The sequence below is a fragment of the Herpailurus yagouaroundi genome, unplaced genomic scaffold, assembly GCF_014898765.1.
Source record: "Herpailurus yagouaroundi ecotype Mexico unplaced genomic scaffold, PumYag 188, whole genome shotgun sequence".
NCBI classification, from domain to species: domain Eukaryota; kingdom Metazoa; phylum Chordata; class Mammalia; order Carnivora; family Felidae; genus Herpailurus; species Herpailurus yagouaroundi.
This window is the reverse complement of record NW_024412419.1, coordinates 22582435-22601570: the sequence shown is the minus strand read 5'-3', so window position 1 is coordinate 22601570 and position 19136 is coordinate 22582435. Positions and strand designations below refer to the sequence as shown.

The 19136-nt window shown below is 43.4% G+C and overlaps 1 protein-coding gene and 1 long non-coding RNA gene across 9 annotated transcripts in view; one reads left to right on the top strand and one right to left on the bottom strand.

Annotated features, from left to right (window-relative positions):
- LOC121044284 (uncharacterized) overlaps window positions 1-3682 on the bottom strand; it is a 75391-nt gene extending 71709 nt beyond the window's left edge. For 5 of the 6 annotated variants that reach the window (XR_005797225.1, XR_005797224.1, XR_005797228.1 and 2 more), the window contains exon 1: window positions 3594-3682. This is a non-coding gene — a long non-coding RNA (uncharacterized LOC121044284). The remainder of the gene's footprint in view (window positions 1-3593) is intronic. The other variant, XR_005797227.1, reaches the window with a different exon arrangement.
- RBKS (ribokinase) overlaps window positions 1-19136 on the top strand; it is a 101951-nt gene that overhangs the window by 76358 nt on the left and 6457 nt on the right. Inside the window, exon 8 of one of the 3 annotated variants that reach the window (XM_040496375.1) lies at window positions 16544-16831. The exons of the other annotated variants lie outside the window; for them this stretch is intronic. Coding sequence (XP_040352309.1) covers window positions 16544-16717 — 174 coding nt within the window. The 3' untranslated portion in view covers window positions 16718-16831. Of the gene's footprint in view, window positions 1-16543; window positions 16832-19136 lie in introns of those variants that run through there. 3 annotated transcript variants of the gene reach the window in all.

Genomic DNA, 19136 nt, shown 5'->3' with positions numbered 1-19136 from the left:
ACATACTCCAGGGTGGTCCCTGCACCGTCTGTTCGGCCTGCCTGCCATCCTCCAGGCTCTGCCGCCACCTCCCCCTCCCGGGCAGCAGCCCTCGGCCCAGTGGCTGGCTCGGCCGTGAGGGAAAACACGGCCCTCCCTCAGAGTGGCAGTGCGGGCCGATGTGCGCAGCTTTCCCCGCCAACGGGCCAGCCTCTTCCCGTGCTGTCCTCCAGCCCCTCCCAGCTGCAGGCCACTCACACAAGCCTCACTCGTCGCTCTCCCTGTGTTCCTTCGGCTCAAAGGAAAGCATAAGATTTGCCAGGTTTCCCCAGTCTTACACTGACTAGAGGGACCTTTATACTCTTCACTGTACATTTCTTTAATCTCCTACTCACAGCCTCTTTAGAGGTCTCATAAAGCATCTCCCTGCCCCCCACAGAGGAATGGCTGTCCCAGGCCCCAGCACATACAGGAGGTCACTTCTAGAACTCTCTGGAGCCTGGCCTCCCTTGTCATTAAGAGCTCCAGGACACTGGCTTCTGTCTGTTTCTGGCTGAGAGAGCATTCCTGAAAATAAAGCCAGTCACAGCATAAACTCCTTCCCCTACGACCCTTAGGGACATGCCCTAGGATCACGACCCTCTTTGTTCCTTAGAACCCTTGTCTGGTCCCTCCTGACCTAGGTCATGGGCTTTCATTTCCAAAAACGTTCACAAATGAAGGGGCCTCTGAGATGATACCATCTAGTGCATCCCACTCTTGTTGGGCACCTGCTCTCCTCCAGGCTCTGTACTGGGCCTTTTCACGTACGTTATCTAATTCAGTGTTTACAGGAGCCCTATGGGGTAGGTTCCCATTTTACAGATAGACACAGAGAGGTTGAGTCACTTGCCAGAGTGGTGAAATCAGGACTTAATCAGGCCCATCTGGTTCCAAACCATTTCCTGCATTGTCCCAGCTGAGAAAGCATGTTCCCAGTTGAGAAAAACATTTTTCCCAGCTGTGGCCAGAGGGGCTCCACTATAGGTATAAAAATAGTGGATTTACCATATTTAAAAGATGACACACAGCTAATAAAAAGGCGAGAAGGCAGGATTTAAAATCAGGTTTGTTTGTTCCCTCCGTGCTGCTTCCTGGAGGGTCATGACACTGTGTCTCCTGCCAGTGCACGATGAGCCCTTTCAGGAGAAAGAATGACGCTGCTTCCCGGGCCCAACCAGATGTTCATGCCTCAACCTCCTGCAGACAGGAACGTGGCAGAAGCCCCATTCTTAGAACCTGGCAGCAAGAGCAGAGCAAGACTTGCCGCCAGGCTAGCCCGAGGGGGAGCCACCTCGGCTTTGGTGCAGCCCTGTCTGTGTGGGGGAGGAAGGTGACAGGAACCCTGGTGGGTTTACACGGTTCTCCCTCCCCTTCCTGAACCCTTTGCAGTATTCTGTTTTTGTGAAGAAACAGTGCATTGACTTGGGAGTTAGTCATGGTTCATCCCATTTGCCTTTTCCCTGGCCTCTCAAACCACAAGCCTGGCTGAGGAATTTGGGTCCACAGTGTGGGCTTTGAATAGCTTTGTGTAGGGAGAGGTTTTGCAAAGAAAGGAAAGTGGTATCTACTTGTCAGATGGAATGTGTTAAGACATCAAGGAGGAATGTGAGGGTTTTAACTGTTAGGGTCCCTCAGCAGTTTGGGTGATGAGTCATCCAGCGTGGGTACGGATTCCTAACAAATGAAGCCTCGTGATGACATCATTGTTGCAAGATTGTCTGGGATCTGTTGGAGCCGCCTGACAAGTTTGTACCTTGGGGATTTTCATCACATGGGGTTTTTTCCCAACCACACTTAATAGCCGTCATGCCTTCTAACTCGTCCATTTTTCTATCAACTAGAATTTGGCAAACCAGGACTTTCGCAAGTCTGTCTCATTGTCATCCCTCCTACAGGGCATTCTTGGGACAGTGTGTGTTCCTCGCCTGATCACTCAGCACCCGCCCTCCAGACAGTCCTCCATTCGGTCAACACGTTTTTCAGCGGTGAACCCACATTGTGCTGGTCTGAGGGGATGGAGGTTTGAGAGGATGAAGACTAAGGAGGAGGGCAGGAGCATGCAGGAGGAAAACACAGGGCTGTATATGTGGTGCCAGTCAGTAACTACGTGATGACTAAGTTAATACCTTGTCGGAGTCTTAGAAGATGAGTAGGAGTTAATCTAGGGAAGAGTCCAAGTGAGATATTTCCATGAATGAAGACCAAAGATGCCAAAGGTGAACAGGAAAGTGTAAGACGTGAAACCGGGCAAGTGTGCTAGAGAACCTCACGTGCCATGCTGAAGAGCTGAAATTTTATCCTAAGAAAGATGAGAAACATTCCAAGGACTACAGCAGTGTGGAGGCTGGGTTGGAAGGGGCCGGACTGGAGGCAGGGAGACTAGTCAGGGAGTCGTGTGGTCCTCTAGAGGTGATGGGAGCAGGAAGTAGGATGATGGGAGGAGAGGGTGGAGATGAGAGGCTAGACTTGAGAAACATCTAGGATTTAAACTTGGCAACCTGTGACTCATTAGTTATATGGGAGGAGACATGCAGAAGACCCCCAAACTGGCAATGCGGAAAAGACAAGAAGGGGCCTGCGTTCCGGCAGAGGTGTGAGCGCAGTTTGGGCCTGTTGAGTTAGAGTTGCCTGCAGGGGACTGAGGCTGGCTAAGCAGACTCAAGGGTAGTTAGATATGCGAATCTGGAGACGGAGGAGGATGCGCTAAAGGTACTGACTTAGGACTCATCGCGATCATAGCAGTTGAAACTAACCACACAGCAGTAGAGGCACCCTGGAAATTGTGGGGAATGAGAGGGATGGCGGGCCGGGGACAGAAGGCAAGGGAACACCAATATTGTTAGTGCAGGAGAAGGAAAAGGGCCCCATGACAGAGACAAGGGAGGGTCAGAGAGACACGGGACCCAGGAGGATCCCTTGCCACTCTGTGCTTCTCCCCCTCCTAAACCTTCCACGGAAGCCCTACGGCTGCCATTCGTCCTAAATAAGCTCCTTTACATCCTTGACTCCCATTCGGCCTTTGCAGGTGAAAGCTGCTCCTGATCCCAAAGCCCGTTGGCCGCAGCTTCCAGCCTTCCCTCCTCGACCCTCCTGTAGGGAGTCCTGCATCGTCAAGGCCCATGCACTTTACTTGCGATGCCTGGACCTCCTTTCCTGATCATTCCGTTCATCTCCATCACCATTCTTCCCTCCACCCCATCCTACAGTCATCCTATCAGATGACTCCAGTGCCATGAGGATGCCCTCACTTCCAGTGACTCTTCAACCTCCACGCCAGACTCCCACCTCCACGAGACTCCCAGGAAATGGCTAATACCTGCACCACTCCCATTATGTGGGAATAAGCCTCACGTCCCACGCTCTGACCACAACCAGCTCTCTCACCTCTTCTCCTGCCCTTGTTCTCACTGTCCTCCTAGTTCCCTCTGTTTTCTTCTGACCTGCTGACTCCCTCCTGACCTCCCCTCCTTCCTTAGCCAGGTTAGACTATCTGGTTGTTCATCTGAGATGGTCTTTCCTGAAATTCTTTCCCCCACACCTGCCCAGGGCAACTCAAGGTCCCATTCTCTTACCGGCTCCTGCCCCAAGAACACTGAGGAAAGTGGGATCCTAGACAGAGGGACGTCATTAGAGATTCACCGTCTCCACTCTCCCCTCCCTGTCATTCTTCACTGCAGTAGAAAACCTAAGCCTTCCCGTGGGGAAATAGGAAAATTCAAGCAGTAGCCAAAAGCCCAATCTCTCTCTCCCAAAATAGCTTCCGCACCTGCTCTGTTGCTGGATGTCCACACAGATGTCCTTGGAACAACTCCTGACTGCCCTTTACCACCTTTATTTTTCCCTTGGGCAAGTTTTTTAACCTCCTTGAATCCGAGTTTCCTCAGTTTTCAAATAAGGACCCTCCAGTGTCACTGCCAACCTCCATGGCACTTTGTGCAAATTAGAAGGTGCCCCTTTGGCCAGGCACACAGCTTGATGAGCAGAGCACGGCCTGTGGACCCATGGTCGCCCCCTCACCTGGACGCCCTTGTGTAGTGCCACCTTGCATCACCATACACTGCAGCCCCAACCACGCCTACCTCTCTACAGGCTCTGGTGAAAGAAAGGCAATGATTCGCACAGCGCACAGCCAAGAGCCTGACTGAGCAGAACTTGGGACAAAGGAGCTAACGTTGACCACCTGGACGTGGCTCAACATGCGGGTGTGCTCTGCTGTGGTGGCACCATCCGCCACTTTCAGGCACTTCTGCCAGCTCCATGAGCTGGAGCTATCAGCCCGCCCCCATCTCTCGTCAAGAGAGCAGAGCCCTGGGGCCCCGGGGTGCTCAGTCAGTTGAGAGTCCGACTCTTGATTCCAGCTCAGGTCCTGATCTCAGGGTTCGTGAATCGGAGCCCTGCATCAGGCTCTGCGCTGGCAGCGGGAATTCTCTCTCCCTCTCTCTCTGCCCCTCCTCCACTCTCTCACTCACTCTCTCTCAAAATAAGTAAACATTAAAGAAAAGAGAGAGAGAGGGAGTGCAGGGCCCTCAGAGACTGGATGGGAGCTGGTAGGTGAGGGAACAGACCCTTGGTCATAGCCAAGGGCTCCAGGTGGGCAAGGGGCAGTGGGAGGGAAGAGAGTTGGGACAGTCAGACAGAGAGGATGGTCTGAAGGGGGAGCAGAAGGGAAATGAGCAGCAACCTCCTGAAGGCAACAGCGCCTCAGGCACTAGGGGCAAAGGCTGCCCACCCCAACCCCACACCCCAACTCTGGGGTGCCGCCCTTGGCTCCCACCTCTCACTTGGGGACCTCTTACTAGCTGCTCAGGAGTGTCCTGCTACCTACCCCACCAGCCCCGCAGATTGCCTGGGCCCCTGCACCCGCCCACCCCACTGGAAGGTCGGGTGCGCCACAAGCCATGTCTGGCTCTCTTTTCACTGCACTGCCTCCATGGGTACCACAGACCAGGACTTCTCCAGACCCAGGAGTGCAAAGGCCCTCAGGAGAGCAGGAACCTCGGAATGCCACATCCATCCTGTAAGAGCAGCTCTTCAAGAGGAAATCGCTGCGAGAAGGCAACGAACGGTAGCCACCTGGGTATTTTTGTTGAAGAAAGACGAATTATGCCATGACCCCTTCTAGCACAAAAATAATTTTCAGTAAAAGGTTAAAACCGTCATGTTGTATCAATGAGAACTGTTCCATTATTCCAAGAATGATTGATTGGAAAGTACTTTACTTACAGGAAAATCAAAGTGATACAATGCAGCTTCCACTTTTAAAGTACTTTCCATTAAAAAAAAATCATACCAGTGTATAAAAATAGTTATACTGAAGATGTGAATCAACAGCCGAGGAATTTATTGGCACTTGAAAGCCTTGTGATATAAATAGATTCAACAATGAGAATGAATCTCAAATAACTCTGGGCTGTGGCAACCTAACCTCCATTTTCACTGACACGAAAGAAAGTCACATGTAGTTCAGTGAGTCATCTGGCCACCTTGGAAGAGATCACAGGAAAAGAACACAATGGAACTAGGTCCAACAGGCCAGGTCAACTCAAAGCACAGGGTGAGGCAGTGGGGGAGACGGAGGGGACAGCGATGTGGTCTCTGTCCTCAAAGAGTTTTCAGACTGCCCCAGACTGTGGGCCTATACACAAAACAGCCACCAGTACTGTGTCCTAAGAGAAGGACAAAGGAACAGGAGATAGTAGGGAGAGAGACTCTTTTGAACTTGGTGATTTCCTTCCTTCTCTCCCTGCCTCCACAAACGGTTACTCTGTGGTGTAACGGGAACAGAGCACGGAGTCCACTGGGGCCGGATGTAAGCTGCCACTCTGCCACGTACTAGCTGTGTGACCCTGGACAAATTATCTAATGTCTCTAAGATTCTGTCCCCTCAAGTGTGACAGGGGGCAGGAGGCTGTTGTTGTAAAGATGAGATGAGGCCAGTCGTGTGTGTATGGAAGCACCCAGCTTTGCTGCGTCCTGAGGCAGAGCAAACGATAAAAGATCACTCCCTTCCCTACCCTTCTCCTCTGTGAAGGTTAAGTAGTACTCACTTTTGTGCCCCTTTCATGCTTACATTTCTAAGAGCTTTTCCATCATTGGATATAATGTGATTTTCAAGGTAGTATTTGCTGGTCTTCATGTCTTTTGAGTTCATGGCCCCTGTCCTCCAAGAATTTCCCTCCTTCTTTGTGTCTGGGGACTCAGAGAGCCAGCTGCTGCCCTCTTTGTAAAGAAGAACATGAAACACCCCCCCCCCACCTGCCATGTCCCTTCTGGTGAGAAGGTAGCTGAGATCTGGCCCATCAGCAGTCATTAATTGAGCATATAATGCTTTTAAGGATTATAGAACTCTGAGGAGTCAAGGAAAGAACTAGACAAGATTTCTGACCTCTCATCAGACTTTAACATATGGGTATCACCTCAATCAAGGTTCTTGGTTGAAAACAACAGACCAGTTGTGGTACTGGGATAAGGCCCTGGATGCTGTCACCACAGTGCTGCCACTCACATCTTGGAACTCAGTTTTTCTGCGGCCATTGTCACAGCCAGAAAGTTCCTATCAGTCCCCTAGACATTCAGGTGGATGTCACTGCCTAGGCCTTAGTTGCAAGGGAAACTGCCTTGATGAGATGAGTATTCTCAATACAGGAAGGAGCACCTCTCAATTCAGTTCACCCTGGCTTGGAGTAGATGTCCATTTAATTAAGAAAAAGGGAAACTATTCACAGGCTGAAATTGGCTCATTTGTAAATTCATAAAGAGTGGCTGATGTGGATTTTTAAAACTTCTTTAGTAAAATTTCTTTTATTAAAAACATTTTGGGGCGCCCAGGTGGCTCAGTCGGTTGGGTGTCCGACTTCGGCTCAGGTCACGATCTCGCGGTATGTGAGTTCGAGCCCCACGTCGGGCTCTGTGCTGACTGCTCAGAGCCTGGAGCCTGTTTCAGATTCTGTGTCTCCCTCTCTCTCTGACCCTCCCCCGTTCATGCTCTGTCTCTCTCTGTCTCAAAAATAAACGTTAAAAAAAAAATTTTTAAAAAAACATTTGAATGAAATGTTTGCTTACTTACAGAAAAGTTATAGCACTCCTATATACTCTACAGAGTTTCACCAGTTATTAGCATTTTGTCACATTTGTTTTTGTCATTGTTTTTTGAGAGACTGAGCTTGTGAGAGGGGGACGGGCAGAGAGAGAGGGAGAGAGAGATCTTAAGCAGGCTTCACACCCAGCACAGAACCCGACATAGAGCTCGAGCTCATGACCATGAGATCATGACCTGAGTCGAAATCAAGAGTCGGATGCTCAACTGACTGAGCCACCCAGGCACCCCTTGTCATATTTGTTTTATTGCTGCCTCTCAAAGTACATAAATATGCTTTTTTATTTTTGGATGAACCATTTGAGAATAAGTTGCAGACATCCTGACTCTTTACCTCTTACTAATTCAGGATATATCTCCTTGGAACAATGACATAATAAAACTACAATATAATTATCAAAGTCAAGACACTTAACACTGAAATAATCCTATATGCACAATCCAATAATGTCTCAGTAGTGTTTTTTATAATTTTTTTCAGTCCAGGAGACAATCCAAGATTATTTAAGGAATTTAATTGCCATGCTGTTTTAGGCTCCTTTAATATGAAACAGGTCCTCAACCTTGTCTTTCATGATGTTGATCAGTTTTGAAAAGCACAGGCTCGTTGTTTTGTGGAATTTTTCTCAATATAGGTTTATCCAGCACTTCCCCATGATCCGAGTTAGTAAATCTTGTAGGCAGAAACACTGCACAAGTGACATTACGTCCTTGTTGAGGCCCCACGCTCAGGAGTATGTGATGGCAGTTTGTCATATTGGTTTGTTGCTGTCTTCATCAAGGTGGCGTCCACCAGGTTTCTCCACTAAAGAGCTATTTGTTATTAATAGGTAATCTGTATGGAGATACTTTCAAACTTGTAAATATTGTGTCCTCATCAAACCTTACTCCAGCAGTTTTAATGCATCCATTGATGATTTTTGCCTGAATCAGTTATTACTATGAGAGTTGCAAAGTGGTGATTTTTCAAACTTCTATATTTACTAATTGGCATTCTATTTTAAGGAAGTTCTCCCTTCTTCATTATTTATTTTTTTCATTTATCTGTTTAAAATCAGTATAGGGGCACTTGGGTGGCTCAGGCAGTTAAACGTCTGACTTCAGCTCAGGTCATGATCTTGCAGTTCGTGAGTTCGATCCCTGAGTCGGGCTCTGTGCTGACAGCTCAGAGCCTGGAGCCTGCCTCAGATTCTGTGTCTCCCTCTCTCTCTGACCCTCCCACCCCCTCTCTCTCCTCAAAAAATAAATATTAAAAAAATTTTTTAAATAAAATAAAACCAGTATAGACTCGTGGATTCTTTAATAAATTTTCAAGTGATCATTAACATCCATTATCCATCCCTTCTATAAATTATACACTTCTGCATTTGTGGATGGGTCAACCTAATTGCAAGCAGATTTCTTTTTTGATGTGGACTTGAACATTTAATCTATACCTCACTATTTACAGAGACAAACAGGAAATAGAAAACTGAATTTTTATGGGGATTTTGGGTTGAACACATAGGTTATCAAGGTGTTTTTGAGTAGCTGTGGCAAAATGGGCTACCCTGAGAAAACATAAGGGAGCAGGCCCTTCTAAAGAAAGGAAGGAAAGGGGTTTTGCAGAAAGCCATGAGAAGATAGAGAAGACTGGCACAATTGTGCTTTCAAAGTAGACACAGAGGAACGGGGATGTGGCAGAACAAAGTGGGGTGCGGGGAGGGCAGGGAAATACAATGGGCATGCAGAAGAGCATAGAGGTCAGGGGACTAGGGTGGAAAGGTAAAGCAGCAACATGTGTTGAGAGGTCTGTAAATTGATATTGGGTAAGAAAACTGAGAGGCAAGGAATGACAGATTCAAAAAATCCCTACGAGATGTTAATCATTTCATTATTTATGAGAAAACTAAGTCACAGAGAATTTACATTCATTTTCCCAAGGTCACAGAGCTAGTAAGTGGTAAAGTCAAGATTCATATACAAATCTATGTGACTTCAAAGCCATACCACTAGAAGAGAAACATTTATAGTGAAAGAACAGAGGTAGAATTAGGGCTCACAGTATAAGGCCGCATAGGTTCCAGTATGCCAATTATAACACTTAATTAATCCTGACCCACAGTAAGTCTCAATAATGATCCCAACCATGCACTTGAGTGTAAATCCGTAGTAAGCCCAGAGCACTTAAATATTGCCAAAGTTTTCAAACTTTGCATTATACTCTTGCATGACTCAGTGCCCCCACTCCCCCAACCCTGCCTTTTAAAAAATCAACTTGATTGAAATATCATTTTCATACATAAGATTTCACCCATTTTAAGTGTATGATTCAATGAGTTTTGACAATGTAGACTCATTTAACCACCAATCATAACTATAGAACCTTCTAACACTCCAGAAAGTTCCCCGTGCAGCCCCTGTGGAGGTGATATTCTCCAGCCCCTGGCCACTTTTTGTTGGTATACTTTTGCCTTTTCTAGAATTTCATATAAATGAAATCATACAATATGGTATGTAGTCTTTTGTGGTTGGCTTCTTTCACTTAGGATAATGTATTTGAGATTCTTCCCATGTTGTGTTAGCAATTTGCTCCTTTCTGTTGCTAAGTAGTGTTCCGCTACATGGACATACCGCAATTTTTTTACCCATTCATTAGTTCAAGGACATCTGGATTGTTTCCAAATGGAAAATTGCCAAGTGGAGCAGTTATAAATAATGCTGCTATAAACAGTCACATATAAATCTTTATGTGCATATATGCTTTCATTTATCTTCAATAGCTAAGAATAGAACTGCTAGGTTATAGGATAAGTATATGTTGAATAATGGCCAAACTATTTTTCAAAGTGTATCATTTTTCATTCCCACAACAAATAAGAATTCCCACAACAAATAAGAGTACTGGAACTAAAGCCAGTATTTTCAGTCTTTTTAATGTAGTCTTTCTAATGGGTATTTAGTATTATCTCATTGTGTTTTATTTTGTTTTTTAGTGATTATTTTTGATAAAGAGGGAGGTGGAGGGAAGGGGCAGAGAGAGACAGACAGAGAATCCAAAACAGGCTCTGTGACAGCTGACAGCACAGAGCCTGAAGCAGGGACCGAACCCTTGAACCATGAGATCATGACCTGAGCCAAAGTCAGACACTTAACCGACTGAGGCCACCCACGCACGCCCTCATTGTGTTTTTAATCTGCATTTCCCTAGGTCTAATGATGTTGAGCATCTTCTTATATGCTTATTTGCCATCTGTGAATCTTCTTTGATAAAGTCTCTATTCAAATATTTTGCCCATTTTTATTGGGGTTTTTGTCTTTTCGGGTTGTACTATTGAAATATTAGAATGCTTTATCACATATATGTTTTAAAAATATTTTCTCCCAGTCTGTGGGTTTGTCTTTTGGTATTCTTTTAAAGGACAAATGTTTTAAATTTTAATAAAGTCCAATTTATCAATTTGTTAAATGTCTTATGCTTTTGGTATCCTAAGAAATCTACCTAACACGGGGTTACAAAGATTTTTCTCCTCTATTTACTTCTAGATGTTTTGTTGCTTAATTCTTATATTTGGGTCTGTGGCCCATTTGGAGTTAATTTTTGTGTATTGTGTGAAGTTTCATGTTTTTCCATATGGATATCCATTTCTTCCAGCACCATTTGTTGAAAAGACTGTCCTCTCCTCCATTGAATTACCTTGTTAAAAATAAGTTGCTGGTTTGTTTACAGATTCTCTTTTCTGTTCAAGTCATCTACATGTCTATCTTTGCATCAATCTTTGCATCAATATCTCCCTGTCTGATATCTTATTCTGATATGTCTGATACTATATCTTATGGTAAGTCTTGAAATCAGATAGTTTACATCCTCCAACTTTGTTCTTCTTCAAAATTGTTTTATCTATTGTAAGTCCTTTGTATTTCCATATAAATTTTAGAATCAGTTTACCAATTTCTAAAAATTGCCAAGTGGGATTTTTATTGGAATTACACTGAATCTATGTATCATTTTAGGAAGGACTACCATGTTAACAATGATGAGTTTTCCAATTTACGAACATGGTTGATCTCACCATTTGTTTTCTTTAATCTCTTTTGCTTTCCACAGGAAGAGTGTATAAATCTTGCACATATTCATTCATTTTGCACAGATTCATTTAACCCTAATTACTTCATATTTTTGATGCCATTGTAGTAGTATGTCTGGATAATTCAAATTCCTTATTCTTCATTGCTACTCTATAGAAATATAATTTGGCACAAAAACAGACACTCAGATCAATGGAACAGAATAGAGAACCCGGAAATGGACCCACAAACGTATGGCCAACTAATCTTTGACAAAGCAGGGAAGAACATCCAATGGAATAAAGACAGTCTCTTCAGCAAATAGTGCTGGGAAAACTGGACAGCGACATGCAGAAGAATGAACCTGGACCACTTCCTTACACCATACACAAACATAAACTCAAAATGGATGAAAGACCTAAATGTAAGACAGGAAGCCATCAAAATCCTCAAGGAGAAAGCAGGCAAAAATCTCTTTGACCTTGACCGCAGCAACTTCTTACTCAACATGTCCCCAAAGTCAAGGGAAACAAAAGCAAAAATGAACTATTGGGACCTCATCAAGATAAAAAGCTTCTGCACAGCAAAGGAAAAAATCAGCAATACTAAAAGGCAACCGACAGAATGGGAGAAGATACTTGCAAAAGACATATCAGATATAGGGTTAGTATCCAAAATCTATAAAGAACTTACCAAACTCAACACCCAAAAAATAAATAATCCAGTGAAAAAATGGGCAAAAGACAGGAATAGACACTTCTCCAAAGAAGACATCCAGATGGCTAACAGACACATGAAAAAATGCTCAACATCACTCATCATCAGGGAACTACAAATCAAAACCACGAGATACCACCTCACACCTGTCAGAATAGCTAAAATAAACAACTCAGGCAACAACAGATGTTGGCAAGGATAGGAAAAAGAAGATCTCTTTTGCACTGCTGACGGGAATGCAAACTGGTGCGGCCACTCTGGAAAACAATATGCAGGTTCCTCAAAAAATAAAAAATAGAACTACCCTACAACTACCCTACTACCCTAGTGCAATTGCACTACTAGGTATTTATCCAAGGGATTCTGGTGTGCTGTTTCGAAGGGGCACATGCACCCCAATGTTTACAGCAGCACTATCAACAGTAGCCAAATTATGGAAAGAACCCAATGTCCATCCATGGTTGAATGCATAAAGAAGATGTGTGTGTGTGTGTGTGTGTGTGTGTGTGTGTGTGTGTGTGTGTGTGTATAATGGAGTATTACTCGGCAATCAAGAAGAATGAAATCTTGCCATTTGCAAGTACATGGCTAGAACTAGAAGGTATGATGCTAAGTGAAATTAGAGAAAGACAAATATCATATGAGTTCACTCATATGAGGAATTTAAGATATAAAACAGATGAACATAAGGGAAGGGAAGCAAAACAAATATAAAAACAGGGAGGGGGACAAAACAGAAGAGACTCTTAAACACAGAGAACAAACTGAGGGTTGCCGGAGGGGCTGTGGGTGGGAAGATGCGCTAAATGGGGAAGGGGCATTAAGGAGGACACTTGTTGGGATGAGAACTGGGTGTTATATATCCCATCCAGTGATGGGATGAATCACTGGAATCTACTCCTGAAATCATTAGAGCACTATATGCTAACTAACTTGGATGTAAATTTTTAAAAAAGAAAGAAATACAATTGATTTTTTAACGTTTATTTATTTTTTTTTAATTTTTTTTTCAACGTTTATTTATTTTTGGGACAGAGAGAGACAGAGCATGAACGGGGGAGGGGCAGAGAGAGAGGGAGACACAGAATCGGAAACAGGCTCCAGGCTCCGAGCCATCAGCCCAGAGCCCGATGCGGGGCTCGAACTCACGGACCGCGAGATCGTGACCTGGCTGAAGTCGGACGCTTAACCGACTGCGCCACCCAGGCGCCCCAACGTTTATTTATTTTTGAGAGAGACAGAAAGCACAAGCGGGGGAGGGGCAGAGAAAGAGAGGGAAACAGAATTTGAAGGAGGTTCCAGGCTCTGAACTGTCAGCGCAAAGCCTGACACAGAACTTGAACCCATGAACCCTGAGATCACGACCTGAGCCGAAGTTGGACGCTTAACCACTGAGCCACGTGGGCGCCCCACGGTTGATTTTTTTTAATTGATCCTGTGTCCTGTTACCTTGCTAAATCTACTTTTTTGCTGGATTTCTTAGGATTTTCTACATAGGTGATTATGGCATCTGCTAAGAGTTTTACTTTTTTCATATCTGCATGCCTTTTCTTTTCTTTTTCTTGTCTTACTGCACTGGCTGGCAATCCAGTATGATGCTGAATAGAAGTAATGAATATAGACATCCTTGATTTGTTTCCAATATCAAGGGGAAAGCTTCAGTCTTTCTCATTAAGTATGATGTTGACTATAGAGTTTTCATAAATGCCCTTTACCAAGAAGATCAAGTTATACCTTCTATTCCAAATTTGCTGAATTTCTGTTATAAATTGATGTAGAATTTTGTCAAATGCTTCTGCTGCTACTAAAATTATAAGTTTTTTTTTAAAAAAGTGAACTACACTGATTATTTAAATGTTAATTAGTTTTAAATGTAAGTAGTTTTAATGTCAAACTAATCTTGCATTCCTGGGATAAACCCTATTGTTCATGAGATACACACACACACACAGTTTACTAAAATTTTTTAAGGTTTTGCAGAGTATTGATCTGTTTTGTTTGTTTTTTTTTTCTTGAATTGTCATTGTCAGGTTTTGGTATCACACTAATGCTGGCCCTACAAAATGACTTGGAAAGTGTTTCCTTGACTCTTCTATTTTCTGAAAGAATTTGGACAGAATTAGTGTTATTTCTTACTTAAACATTTGCTAGAATTCCCAATGAAGCTATCTAGCTGAAAGTTTTCTTTGTGGGGAAACTATTTTTAATACAGGAACAGCTTACCTTTGCAGTCTCTACCAACACAGTGTAGCTCTAAGAATGAAAGGAAATCAAGTTCTGAAAATCACTGTTACCTAAATAATGCTTCCAACACACACAGTTCTACTAGACACTGTGTTTCCCTGGCTTTTTTATACTGGGAAGCAATTTAAATTATTTCAATAGTCTTTTCAGATATAAGAACAATGCTTTTTATACTTTCTTAAAGTTATCTGGTCTGCAGCTAAATACCCCACCAGCCAACAGGAATACATATAACTGATTTCTGTCAGCGTTGCTAGAATGTTTTCCCTCAGCCCTGTGCCTTTGTTTTGGTCAGGCTACATAAGTTAAAGGTGAGGGAGGTATAGAAACATGACTTAACTATCCATGAAATATTTTTATTCCCTTAAATTTTTTTGGAAAAATATTATAAGCTTGTAACAATAAGCTTAAGCAATAATATAAAAGTTACATAAAGGAAAGACTGCCTCCATTATTTGTAAATAAGAAAACCAAATATCAACACCATTGCATTGCTATGCTATAAACTAAGGGAAGGCAAAAAGCATATCTCTCTCCATTGTTTCCGTCAGGAAGGACTGACATAAACAATTGCAAAGCATCTAGCATGGCCCCTGACACATTTTGGGCACTCAGAAAACATTTATGGGAGGAAGGGAAGTGTCGAATTCACACCTGCATTACTATGACTGCTTGGCAAGTTGAATACTGCCTGCTTTATCTATGTAAACAAGGGGAAATGTCATTCTCCTTAAAGCCATTCACTGTCTCATGAGCTCACTCTGTTCCTTCCTCCTCTGTGTCTTTGTTCCTTGAGGCCTTCTTTCTCTATAAATCTGTGTCATCTATAAGAACTCCCTTCTTCAGGGAGGCTTTCTTCAAACTCTTTCTTAGCATCCAATAGCATTTATGGATTCTGCCACACTACTTAGCATTTAATCCACAGTGGATTTTACCCCTTTACTAGGGTCCATCACTGTTCTGGGCATATGCATCTGGAACAATCTTGCATGCCAAGGCTCTTTACAAAGGCTGAAGTATAGCCTCAAGATCTGTCGTGAAAACTCTTGGGTGTTAAGGAACAACAAACTGGGAAAAAACTGGGAAATGACCCTGAAAGCTATTTCAGAATGGTTTTCCAAGCGAGACTGTATAATCATATTTAAGTTATCTTAAATACATTTGTTAGATGAACACATGACTAGGTATTACCCTGCCTGAAGGTGGAAGTCAAGACTTTCTTTGGTGTTTTCTATTTCTGTGGGTCCGTAAATGTACTTTACCAAATCAGATCTTTGGAGCTTCAGAGAAAATGGAAAGAAAATGTTTTGTCCCTATATTTAGTTTGAAAATAATATCTGCATAACTCTCACCACTTTTCTGCGTCCATTTAATGGAGAAATGGCTAATTCTAGAACTAAAGCAGGGAATATACAAGATGCGCCTGGAGCATCTTATACTATCAGAAAGTAAAGCACCCAAAAGGCAAAACAATGGGGTATGTTAAAGGGACACAGGAGCCAACTGAAAGAGTCCCTTACAATTTGAGCAAAGAAGTAATGCAGTACTAGATTATAGCCCAAAGAATAAATTTTTAAAAATTTTCAAAAGACCCATGAGTTCATGGGTCTTTTATACAGATATAATTATGTAATGAATTGGGGGGAGAAGACAAAATTCCCACAGAGAAGCATTCCAAATAACACTCTACCCTACCCCTTACATGTGGACTATACTTAGTGACTTGCTTCCAAAGGGTGCAGTATGAAAAGAGGAAGGAAAGTAACTTTACAGTGGAGAAACCTGGCAAAGACTGGCTTAGCCAAGTAATTGAGATTAACATGATCAGAGGCAAGTCACATTGACAGTATATACCCTTGATACAATGTGATGAGAGAATGATACTTCACCTTTGTGGTCTTCCTCCCAAAAACCATAACCACAGTCTAACTGTAAGAAAAACAGACCAGTCCCAGCTGAGGTATATTCTACAAAACATCTGACCAGTCCTCAAAACTCGAAACTCGAAACAGAAACAAACTAGAAACAATTCTAGAAAGTAGAGACTCAAAACAGAAATAAACACTGTCCAAGAAACTGTCACAGCCTACAAGAGTCTAAGGAAATGACAATTAAATGTAATAGGGTACCCTGGAGGAGATCCTGGGACAGAAAAAGGACATTAAGCATAACTAGTGAAATCCAAATCAAGTATGGAGTTCAGCTAATATCAATACCATTTCATTCATTATGACAGATGTACCATAATACTAGATGTTACCAAACAACAGAACTGGATATGGGGCGTATGGAAACCTCTGTACTATCCTTTTACCTAAAAATCTTCTCCATCAAAAAGTGTACTTAAATATTGTTAAAATACAGTTTGGGCAACAGGTGACTACATGCTTATCTCCACAACTATGCTTTTAATTACAGGGTGCTGGTGACAGTTTTGTGGGGGCTCTGGCCTTCTACCTGGCTTACTACCCCAATCTGTCCTTGGAAGAAATGCTCAAGAGAGCCAATTTCATCGCAGCAGTCAGCGTCCAGGCTGCAGGAACACAGTCATCTTATCCATACAAAAAAGACTTGCCACTTGATCTGTTTTGATTGCTACTAACCCTAAAATAAATGTACTTGGAAATAAAATGTACTTGGGGGAGGGGGTGGCCACTCTTAGCTAGCAGCTTACTATAAAATATCCTCTTCTCTGTTCTTTGCAAATATGTTCATTTATGAAGTCATACTCAAGCTTTCATTATTTTTAAATTATTTTTCTAATGTTTATTTTTGGGAGAGACAGAATCTGAAGCAGGCTCCAGGCTCCACGAACGGTCAGCATAGAGTCAGTATACAAGGTCCTATATGATCTATATCCTACACCCCTCTCCCTTCCCATGCCATTTCCGCCCATTCTCCCCTCTACGTTCATTTCACACTGGCCTCCTTACCCAACTCAAACCACTTCAGGGCCTCCGCACTTACTGTGCCCTCTGCCTAGAACACTCTTTCCCCACAAGTTGATGTGCCTTACTCCCTCACGTGTGCAAATGTTACTATCAAAGGCCTCCCTTAGACACCCTTTACCCAACACCAACAACTCCCTCTTTCTCTCCACCTGCTTCATTGTTGTGCATATCAGTTATTACCCACCTGTTTGTTCATTTGTCTCTCCAGAACTTAAGCTCCAGAGCAGAGAATGTTAAATGAGGGAAGAGGGCACAAGAAATTGGACCTCGAGCAGTTCCTAAGAAGGACAGCTGACATTCAGTGTTAGAGTTGTCAAAGCTTCTGTTTTGCAAGAGAAGCCAGAAGTCTGGATGTTTATTGAAATCTTTTCAATGTTTAAGGGTCAGCAACTGATTTTTTTTTAAATGTAAACATGGGGGAATGCCTGGGTGGCTCAGTCGGTTAAGCGTCTGAGTCGATTTCAGCTTAGGTCATGGTCTCACGGTTTGTGAGTTCGAGCCCCCGCATCAGGCTCCGTACTGATGGTGCGGAGCCTGCTTGGGATTCTCGCTCTCCCCTCTCTCTTTGCCCCTACCCCACTTGTTCTCTCTCAAAATAAACAAATAAACTTAAAAACAAAACAAAACATACTTTTAAAAAAACATAAACATGGGGGCACCTGGGTAGCTCAGTCATTAAGCATCTGACTTCAGTTCAGGTCATGATCTCACAATTTGTGAGTTTGAGTCCCACATCAGGTGAACTCAAGCCCTGCTTGCGGTTAGCATGAGCCCGCTTCCAGTGAGTGCTGCTTCTCTCTCTCCCTCTGCCTCTCTTGGGATTCTCTCTTTCTCTCTCTCTTTCTCTCTCTCTCTCTCTCTCTCTCTCTCTCTGCCCCTTGCTCACTTGCACCCTCTCTCACAAAAAAAAAAAACTTAAAAATGTAAACACCACCTGTGGGCCATGTTCAGCTCATGTGCTGAATAGATAAGTCATCTGTTAAGCCAGATTTTATGTTGCTTTGGGTTTAAAAAAAAAAAAAGGCGATTCATACATGTCACAGACCCTTTACATCTGACTTAGCTAGGATCAGGTGAAGGATTTTTCTTGTAACCCAAAATCACTACATATAGTTTCAACCTACAAATAGCCAAGATCTCACCTATTATTGCTTTGAACGAAAGTTTTAACAAAAGACGCCAGAAAATAGTTTATTGACTTTAATGCCACAAGCCACGAAGGCTCAACAACTGTCTACATCTAATTCCATTTTCAGAAAGCTACTCCTGCACATCCTCCACAGACTGAGCCATGGTGGGGGCGGGGGGCGGGGGGGGGGGGGGGGGGACACACCTGTTATTTTGGAATAGCATTGGCTTTGTCATGCTTGAGGCCATGGTGGGCACACTATCATTCTCCTAGATAACTGCTTTACATGGGGTAAGATTATGAACCAGCAGAGCTCAAAATAAAAGCTGATCCTTCTCACATTCAGTCAGAAATTTGATATAGAAAGGAGAAAACTAACTAATCTCTAGAAAAGAATGCAGATTTCAACTCAGATTTCTTACTGAAAATCTGTAGGAAACAATAGCTTGAGTGAGAAAGTATATGGATCTGGGTAGGGCAGGGGTCCTTACGTGAATGTCAGGGATTATCAGTGGAACTTCCAAGCTGGTTAGCTGTGTGGTACCAAGCCCCAGAAGCCCCAGTCATAGCTCTGTGGAAATACACTCTAGCTTTTCTTATTAAAACAAATAAAAACAAATAATTTTTTTAAAAAAGGAAATCTATGGGGCGCCTGGGTGGCGCAGTCGGTTAGGCGTCCGACTTCAGCCAGGTCACGATCTCGCGGTCCGTGAGTTCGAGCCCCGCGTCGGGCTCTGGGCTGATGGCTCAGAGCCTGGAGCCTGTTTCCGATTCTGTGTCTCCCTCTCTCTCTGCCCCTCCCCCGTTCATGCTCTGTCTCTCTCTGTCCCAAAAATAAATAAACGTTGAAAAAAAAATTTTTTTTTAAATAAAAAAATAAAAATATAAAAAGGAAATCTAAGAGATAAAGGGAGTCCAAAGCATTCCTAGA